General features: G+C 44.6%; 1 protein-coding gene across 1 annotated transcript in view; it reads right to left on the bottom strand.

Annotated features, from left to right (window-relative positions):
- Positions 1-271: 271 nt before the first annotated feature.
- LOC101659816 (hexokinase HKDC1) overlaps positions 272-10,211 on the bottom strand; it is a 44,943-nt gene continuing 35,003 nt past the window's right edge. The window contains exons 15-18 of the mRNA XM_004701388.1: positions 8,622-8,718; positions 8,376-8,531; positions 3,209-3,442; positions 272-419 (exon numbers count right to left, since the gene is read on the bottom strand). Coding sequence (XP_004701445.1) covers positions 272-419; positions 3,209-3,442; positions 8,376-8,531; positions 8,622-8,718 — 635 coding nt within the window. The remainder of the gene's footprint in view (positions 420-3,208; positions 3,443-8,375; positions 8,532-8,621; positions 8,719-10,211) is intronic.

The following is a 10,211-nucleotide window of genomic DNA, read 5'->3' as shown; positions in this document are numbered from 1 at the left end:
AAAAAGTTATGTCTTAGAGGGAAATTTTTCTGAAAAGGATCTCTCAGGCCAGCCACTTTACTTTCACATGTTGGCCCATCTTCAGTGCAAATACGTCAAATAGACACATCATTTAATGCCACTGCAAAAGCACTATCCAGATGGTAAGGGTGCAAGAACATGAGGCTCTCCCTGTGTCATTCAGAGGTGAACGAAATCTGCCAGGAGTTTTCCCTGACCAGCTCATCGGAGGAAAGGCTGGTCAGTGTTCACACCCAACACCACCTTGGCCTTAGTTTTCCTTCTGCAGCTGCCGAAAGCGCTGGGCCACAACAGTGATCAGAGCTGCTCCTTTCCCACTGCCATCTTCTGAGAGCATGAACGTCACGTCGCACTCAGGGGCGAGCTCTTTCACGGTTTCTTGCAATATTTGAGAAAAGCTACGAGAAAGAGAAACACCGTCAGCACCTTACATAAGGTCTCAGCCCATCTGTGAACAGCTTCAATCTTGTCTGTTCCTTCCAGATGGCTCTATTTAAAACAAAAACAAACAAACAAAAACTCACTGACATTGAGTCAATTCTGATGCACAGCGACCCTATAGGACAGGGTAAAACTGTTGCTGTGGATTTCTGAAATGGTAACTCTTTATGGGAGTAGAAAGTCTCATTATTCCTTCCTCTGACTCTGTGCAGTGTCTTAAACAACTGCTTTATTTTTACATTTGTTGGCCAACTACAAATGCCTCAGTTCTTGGGAGACCTCTGTCCTGGGATCTTAGATTACGGTTAATGGAACAGATGTGGGGCATCTCTGAGGATCAGTCTTCCAAAACAGGTTCTGCAGCTGACTCTAACGCACAACTAGTGAGTGATCTCTGACCGACCACTGCAGTTTCCTGGGGCTCTGCTGGTTCCATTAAATATGTGAGGTCTAGTCGGTCAGGGTGCAGTGTAGCAACGATGAAACATACAACTTTTCTCTAGTTCCTAAACGCTTCTTCCCCAGCATTACCGTGATCCCAATTCTACCTTACAAATCTGGCTAGACCAGAGGATGTACATTGGTACAGATAGGAACTGGAAACACAGGGAATCCAGGACAGATGATCCCTTCAGGACCAGTGGTGACAGTGGCGATACCGGAGGATGGAAGAAGGTGGGGTAGAAAGGGGAACCGATTATAAGGATCTACAAATAATCTCCTCCCTGGGGGACAGACAACAGAAAAGTGAGATGTCAACAAAAGGGAGATGTCGGACAGTGTAAGATATGACAAAATAGTAATTTATCAAGGGTTCATGAGGGAGTGGGTAGTGGGGGGGGGTGAGGGGTTGATGCCAGGGGCTTAGGTGGAGAGCAAATGTTTTGAAAATGATGAGGGTAACGAATGTACAAATGTGCTTTATATAATTGATGTATGTATGGCTTGTGATAAGAGTTGTATAAGCCCCCAGTAAAAGGATTTTTTAAAAGTTAGAGAAGAAATTTCTGTCATGAAACAAGAGAGAAATAGTTGAGCCTAGAATAAAAATTCTGGATAAAAGTCCCTAATCAAATGTAGAATTTGAAAATATTTCCAACCATTCTGTAGGATATAGTTTCACTTTCTTGGTAGTATCCTTTGAAGCACAAATATTTAAAATTTTGATGCTGTCCTACTTCTCTATTATCTATTTCCTCTTTGGTTGCTAATGACATTGGTGTCACAAGCATTCATTGCCAAATTCACTGCCATGGAAATTTACTTGTTTAAAGTTTTCTCATTTTAGGCCTTTGATCCATCTTGAGTTAATCTTTGTGTAGTATGAGGTAGGGAGAAAGATGAAGTTTTCTACTCCCATGAAAAGTCCCAGTCTTGGAAACCCACAGGGGCAGTTCCACCTTGTCCACTCTGAGTTGGTTTCGACTCAACGTCAGTGAGTGAGTTCTATGGGGTAGGGTCCAACTTCAGTTTTTTGTCTGTAATTATTGTTGTACCATTTGTAGAAAAGCCTATTCTTTCTCCCTGGACCACCTGGAAGTAGTAAAATTGGAACAGAAATGGCAAGAGTGAACATCTTGTCCTTTTATGATTTTTAAGAGAAAAACTTCCAGTCTTTCGCCATTAAGCATGATTTGCTGCAGGACTCTTTATCAAGCTGAGGAAATTCTCTTCTAGTTTGTTGAGGTTTTTATTTATGGAAGTATATTCGATTTTTTCAGATGCATTTTTGGAAGTGAGTTACATATTGAGATGGCTCTGTGTACAGTGGCTCTTATGTTCATGTAGGCATTTTAGAACAATTTTTATAAGTTTATGTTAACTTTTTCTCATCGCCAAAACAAAATGCAAAGCATTGAGTCAAAAGCATACCTACTGCCATTGAGTTGATTCCAACTTCTAATGAACCCACAGCACAGAGGAGAATTGCCCCCTGGTGTTTCTGCAGCTAGATGTCTGTACATGTACATGTTTGTACTCTGGTGGAGTAGCTGATGAATTCTAACTTCCAATCTTGTTGTGATCACCATGACACATAACCTACACCACCACCAGCAAGATTCCTAAAATAGGAGAGCTTCCTTCTATTATTTAGCTTTTTGAACATGCCACACACTTTGCTGATACTATGCTTCTTGATGTTCACATACCTATGAAGTAGATATGATTTCTGGGCTCACTTTGTAGATGAAGAACTGAGTCTAAAACAAGGTGAAGGAACTGAGTGGGGGGTGGTTCCAGCTTCTAAGTGTGGAGCAGGATTCAAGCCTGCACTTCGCGATAGCGCTCTTAAGCCTCTGTCCATGGAATCAGAGGTAAATGCAGAGCCAGCACACACTTGGTATATGCTTGGTGCTATGCAGACTCTTCAGTTCTCACTGCAAACCTGTGAGGTGTGATGGAAACACTGACACTAATAGTTCACCTTTATTGAGGACCATGTGGAACACTCATTACTCCTGTGTGCAACTCTGTGAGCTAGGGCTTAATGTTGCCTCCCCTTACAGATAGGGAAACTGGGATTCAGAGTACCTGGATAATATTTCCCCAGGACAGCAGTAAGAAGTAGAGATGTGAAGACTTTGGTCTGAGCTGTCTGTCAGACTCATCAACCTGACTTCACCACCACCACGGGGCACTCGCTCCCCATCCAGGGTGAGGATGCACCGTCTCACCTGTCCGTTGAGGAGGCTGTTTTGATCCCCCACACCCCTTGCTCCCCCCACCCCTCTCCCCGGACACTCACTGAGGGTGCAGCTTGTACAGGGTGCCATCCACGCCTACAGTGATCTTCAGATGTTTGAGCCCCTGGTCTTCTCTCCTTTTCTGCACAATGGCAGCCAGGCCAGCGCCACAGAGCTGTGCTGCCCGCCGGGACACAGCTCCACACACCTCCTTCACCACGATGCTGTCGTCGCATGTGCTGTCCAGGCCGAGCTGCTGCAGGATGGCCCTGACCTGGAGGAGGGCCAGCCGGTCACTGCAAGGGGAAGAACGCACTGTCAGCAGAGAAATTGCTTCCTCTTTTTCGAACAGTGACATTGTCACTTCTTCCACATACCACACAATAGTTCATCATTTCAAGAAGAGCTGTACAATCACGACCACAGTCCAGTTTAGAATATGGCAGTTGCTTCTTACGGAGTCCAGACTGGTATAGAGAACCACCTCATATCATACAACACAAACAGGACATCAACAACAGAGATGAGTGTTAAACGTAGGGTCTTCCCCTAAGGAGCTCAATCCCAGCCATGATAACATGGGTCACAGTCACCATAAAAACAACAAACAAACAACTCACTGTAAAGCGTCGACTCTGGCTCATAGCAACCCTATGAAAGAGTGTAGAACTGACTAATTTTTTACAAGAATAGGCAGCCTCATCTTTCTCCCATGGGATAGCTAGTGGTTTCGAACTATTGACTTTAGCAGCCTTCATCACCAGAGCTCCTTAATATCTACCATTGTCAGTGACAATAGATGGACATGATTTTCATTTATTTTCACCCAGCAGTTGCATTGGCACCTACTCCACGTATCATACAATTCAATGATTCAATGGTTCGATAGTCTCAAGAAGAATTATACCATCACTACCACAATCAATTTTATAACAGGATGCCACCAATCCCACAATTTTATTTTATTTTTAAGGACTTAAAAAAAAACGGTATCATTAAAAACATCAACAATGGATGCATCAGAAGCAAATATTCAAGGAAGCAGACGGTGTTCCCTCGTTACACAGGATCTGCTGATCCGTGGCTATCTGTGGAAGATTAAGGAGCAGTCCCTTCTGGGGCGCAAGAAGATCCAAAGGGGATGACTTTCAACTTGCCCTTTGGCATCTGAAGAACAGACAGAAAAAGGATGCTGAACACCCGCTCGTCAACACTTCAGAAACACTCAGGCGGAGCTGCCGTTCCGGATTCTGTCACCATCTTCTCAGACGGTGCTGCTTTTAGCTTGTGAAGTGATTTGGGTTTTCTTTCCATAAAGTTATTTTTGCCTCCCTGGCACTGGCCATAAACACAGACAACTAGATGGAGGAATGTACATTGGTAGAAATCCCAAACAAAGCCTCTGCTAACATCCAGTGCTTATGACAAGCTTGGAGGTAAGTGGTGATGGTCAGGACCAGAGCTGCCTTTTTATAAAAGAGGGTGCCCCTAAGGGAATGGATGCCTCTTCGCCAAATGCTTCTGTTCCTAATAAAAGAATATGCAACAATAAAGTGACTGTGTGTACAAGAACTTGTGATGCCACTCAGAGTAGCACACACTCACTAATAATAAGCTACACATCTTACATTAAAGGAAAGTTCTTGTAAATTATAATACAGCAACTGATAACATTATCTAGTCATTTCAGTTACTGTTAAACTGGGGAGTTGAAAAGGGGAGTTTCTTTTTCACGGAGTATTCCAGCTACTACCCCCACAAACAGGTTTGATGGAGCATTTTTATAGATCTATATTTATATTTGTTGCAAATATATTTAGGAATACAGAGGTCAAAGTTATAAAAACTTCTAAGTCATAACCAAATATCTTGGAAGACTGAGCCTCTGGCCTCAGGACCATCGTCCCAGGGGACACTAAGGGCAATTGGCAGAAGACAGTCCACAGGGATAATGTTCTATATCCTGCCCTGGTGACTAGCAAGGGAGCTCTTATAAGCTTGTGAGCAGCCATCTAAGATGTTCACTATTTCTCTTCTCCGTTCAGAGGAAAGAAGGGTGAAGAACATCGAAGACCCACGGAAACAATTAGTCCAAAAGACTAATGGGTCCCATTCTCCATGACCCCGAGACCAGAAGAACGAGATGGTGACAGCCCGAGCAGGAGCACAATAAAAATCCTTGGATAGAGTGGGAGAAAAAAATTAGAGTAACCCTCAAATTCGTAAAACTCGCCCAGGCGTACTGACCGACAGAAATGAGTGGAGCTTCCAAGACCATGGCCCTTAGTCACCCTTCAGGCACAGACCTGAACTTAGCCTCCTGGCCCAACTGTCAACCAAACTATAGACAGGCTTATCAAGTGCACAAGAACACCAGGAAGCAAGCACTCCGTAGACTAAGCACACGTGCGGTGCCAAATGGGCATTAAGCTCAGAGATGGAACTCAGAAGGTAGAGGGATGGGAAAGAAGAACTAAGGGAAACAGGAAACACAGCAAGGAAGTGGGAAACGGACTGTCACATTATACTGCAAGCAATGTCACAAATTGAAATTGTTGCATGGAAAACATTTGCTTTGCAAACTTTCACCCAAATCACAATGAAAAGTTTAAGCATGAAAAAAATAAGTATTTAACTAATAAGTGTAGGTGGAATGACAGCATTGGTTTACCACCATTGTGTCATCCCCCCATGAAATAGCAGGTCTAGACAAAGAATACCAATGACTTGTAACATCCAGGCAAGCACCTGGCTCTCAGGTGAGACTGCAGCGAGTAGCACAATATAGGAAGATGTCCAATGATCTGGTTCACCCAATCCAGACAGTACAAAAGTTATAGGATCAATGCTTGTTCCTTCAGTCAATCACCCCAAAGGGAACAAGAGAGGAAGAGGAAGCCTGTAGATTGAAAACGATCCATCATGGAGATTTATCACCCAGTTGGAATGTAGGGCTTGTTCAGATCCTGATACAAGGAAATGAATTGTGAAAAACCAACATCATTAACAACTGTGAACATCTACCATATATATGATGAGATAAAGGTTTATTTTTTAATCATTTTATTAGGAGCTCATACAACCCTTATCACAATCCATACATACATCAATTGTGTAAAGCACATTTGTACATTCATTGCCCTCATCATTCTCAAAACATTCACTCTCCACCCAAGCCCCTAGCATCAGATCCTCATTTTTCCCCTCCCTCCTTGCTCACCCCTCCCTCATGAACCCTTGATAATTTACAAATTATTCTTTTGTCATATCTTGCACTGTCCCCTTCACCGACTTTTGTGTTGTCCGTCCCCCAGGGAGGAGGTTATGTGAGATCCTTGTAATCGGTTCCCCCTTTCCAACACATCCCCCCTCCACCCTCCCAGTATCACCACTCACACCACTGGTCCTGAAGGGATCATCCACCCTGGATTCCCTCTGTTTCCAGTTCCTATTTGTACCAGTGTACATCCTCTAGTCTAGCCAGATTTGTAAGGCAGAATTGGGATCATGATAGTGGGTGGGGAGGAAGAATTTAGGAACTAGAGGAAAGTTGTATGTTTCATTGTTGCTACATCGCACCCTGACTGGCTTGTCTCCTCCCCGAGACCCTTCTGTAAGGGGATGTCCAGTGGCCTACAGATGGATTTGGGTCACCACTCCGCACTCCCCCTCCTTCACTATGAAATGATTTTTTGTTCTGATGATGCCTGATAACTGGTCCCTTTAGCACCTCGTGATTGCACAGGCTGGTGTGCTTCTTCCATGTGGGCTTTGTTGCCTCTGAGCTAGATGGTCGCTTGTTTATCTTCAACCCTTTAAGACCCCAGACGCTATGTCTTTTGATAGCCGGGCACCATCAGCTTTCTTCGCCACATTTGCTTATGCACCCATTTGTCTTCAGGATCGTATCATGGCGATAGATGTTTATTATGACCTACTCCAGAAGTGAGTATAATCATGTGGTTTTCAAAGAATGCTTATGTTTTTAAAATACATTCTGAAAATATTTATAGATGAACTGATATAAAATGTGGGGTCTTTTTCTACTTCATGCAGCTTGGGGCCTGGAGAAGAGGGAGCAATAGAACAGAGGAATTGAGTTGGGCCACGAGTGGGTCTTCGTGAAGCTGGTGGTGGCAATATGCAGGCTTACTGGGTTAGACCATTTTTCTATTTTTGTACATGCTTAAATTTTTTAATAATAAAAATCAGAATTGTAATTGAGTGTTTCCACGAACAACATGCAAGACCATATCCGACTATGATTACAACGAGGGGCAAGTGCTTGGATGCTTTCATGGGTTGGAAGGAAGTACAAAAAGCAAAAATGAAAATAGTTGTAATTGGTCATGGATGTACTTTTTTCCTGAAATTTCCTTTTTTAAAATCATTTAATTGGGGGATTGTACAACTCTTATCACAATCCATACATCCATCCATTGTGTCAAGCACATTTGTACATATGTTGCCCTCATCACTTTCAAAACGCGTTCTTCCTACTTGAGCCCTTGGTATCAGCTCATTTCTTTTCCCTCCCTCCCTCATGAACCCTTATAATTTATAAATTATTATTATTTTTCATGTCTTACACTGACCGATGTCTCCCTTCACCCACTTTTCTAGTGTCCGTCCCCCTGAGAAGGGTTATATGTCAATCATTGTGATCGGTTCCCTCTTTCTCCCCGCAACTTCCCTTTCCCCTCCTGGTATCGCTACTCTCATTATTGGTTCTGAGGGGTTTATCTGTCCTGGATTCCCTGTGTTTCCAGCTCTTATCTGTACCCGTGTACATGCTCTGGTCTAGCCAGATTTGTAAGGTAGAATCGGGGTCATGATGGGGGAGAGGGAAAGCATTAAAGAACTAGAGGAAAGTTGTATGTTTCATCAGTGCTATACTGTACCCTGACTGGCCCATCCCTTGAATTTTCTTTGATATTACAGGCACAACATTTTAGGAACAAAAGAAAGTAGACAGCTTTAAGCTAACTTCAGTGCAATAAATAGTTTAGATAGTTTAACCGCTGTCTAATAAGTAGTCCCTTCTGCTAAATGATCCAAGGACCCAGGCCGGGTGCAGCCCCTCCTCGCTGCAGCTGGAGAACGGGAACAGCTTTCTCCGGGGTCTTTATGTTTCCTTTTTCATCTCCGACCTGCCCGACCCCGATGGGGGAGCCCTCTGTCCCAACCCATGCCTCTCCCACAAGAGAGGAAAAGCGAATCAAACCTCACCTTTCGATCTGAGACAGGAACTTGGTTTCGAAGATGCCCCTCGTCCGCAGACACTCTGAAATGTGCCCGCGGAAGAGCAGCCCCTGCTTGGTCAGGTCGATGAGGATCTGCCGGACTATCTCACCCAGGTACATCCCACTGGTCATTTTCTCATACCTGTGGGAGGGCAGGAAACCAGGGCTGAAGAATCATTGCCGGAAAGACCAACAGGGGGCGGAAGGCAGCTGCCCATGGAGGTGAGCCTACTGAGGATCCCCAAGCTGCAGAAGCACAGGCATAAGAGGGCCCGGCATGGGGGATTCAAGCTCTGGAGCCATCCTGACCACGCCCCGCTCTGTAGAGCCTGTGCTGTAAACCAGCATCTCAAATACAGGGAGCTACATGCCAGCCCCACACGACTGTTAGGGGGCAAGTCTCTGGCACCAATCGACACCCAGCAGAACGTCCTCTCCTGGCCACGGACCCAACTCCCCTTGGCTTTGCACTTGAAGAAATCCGTTTCATTGGAGATGGTGCTCCACAAGAGAGTGTTTTTAGACTATCTGTATAGCCCAGAGGTGCTACAAATGGTGCTTCGCTTTCCCATTCTGCCAGGCTGTGAGGGAGTGCAGGGTGGAGGGGCCTCTGTAAGTGAGAGTGCTGTGCCACACGTGTGGCTGACAATGATGCCGTCCTTACTAATAACAGTGGTCAGAGCAACAATGCCCTGCCCCATAGTCACGTGGAAATCTAATTGTAGCTAAGTAAGACTTATGCTTTTAAATACTCAAAATCTCATCAGTCTAAGGAACCAAAGTGAAACAAATCATAGGAACTGCGAGGAAAAGTTAAATGTGCAGCCCCCTCAAATCCTCAGTCTGAAAATATGAGTGTCCAGTTAAGTCAGAAGGAAGTTTGTCCCTTGAAAATAGACAGGATATTCATATGCCCCAACTGGGGGTTCTGAGTTAATGCCCCTTCTTTTTGTAATGACCCCTGCTTCCTTTGCAATTGCCACAGCTCATCTGCCGTCCAGCCACAAACGTAGGCTCTACCCTCCCAGTATCGCCACTCACACCACTGGTCCTGAAGGGATCATCCACCCTGGATTCCCTTGCTTCCAGTTCCCATCTGTACCAGTGTCCATCCTCTGGTCTAGCCAGACTCTTAGGCAATGTCTTCATGCAACAGTTACCAAGGGGTTCACAGCCCTGGCCATCCATCCGATTTCTGTCTGCTCAGCTTCTCAACGTGGATACCTCCCTTTCACAATACACCATCTTTTAAAAATGCGTATATATTAAGACACTAAACTTAAGGGAGCATTAAATTCTTACTGAGCTCATCAATGGTCACTGAAACTCTGGAAGTTTTGTCAAAGACGGAGTCAGGACCACTCAGCTCTACACATCTGACTTCACCTGGTCTGTGTCCCTCATGTGGGAGGCCCCCAGGTATGTCCTTCAGTCCGCAGGCTCTCAACTTTTAAGACAAATAATCAAAACTAGTTAAACCTGTGAAACAGATCATCTCTAGCTGACACATCCTAGTGCAGAGAGTGGGAAACTATGGCCATGGGCCAAGTCTAGCTCACCTCCTGTGTTTGTTTGTAAATAAAGTTTGATTGGAACACAGCCATTACCACTTATTTACTTGTTGTCCATGGCTGCGTTTGTCCTAAAAACATGCAGTTGAGTAGTTGTGACAAAAAAAAACACTTGGCAACCGATTACATGGAACTGTGTGTGACCTCCTCCCTGGGGGACAGACAACCGAAACGTGGATGAAGGGAGACGTCGGACAGGGCAAGATATGACAAAATACCCATTTATAAACTATCAAGGGCTCATGCGGGAG

This window comes from Echinops telfairi, unplaced genomic scaffold, assembly GCF_000313985.2.
Source record: "Echinops telfairi isolate 266 unplaced genomic scaffold, ASM31398v2 ScPeMD7_70;HRSCAF=299, whole genome shotgun sequence".
In the NCBI taxonomy this organism is placed as follows: Eukaryota; Metazoa; Chordata; class Mammalia; order Afrosoricida; family Tenrecidae; genus Echinops; species Echinops telfairi.
Note: the sequence above shows the minus strand (reverse complement) of the source record. Positions and strands in the feature narration are given on the sequence as shown.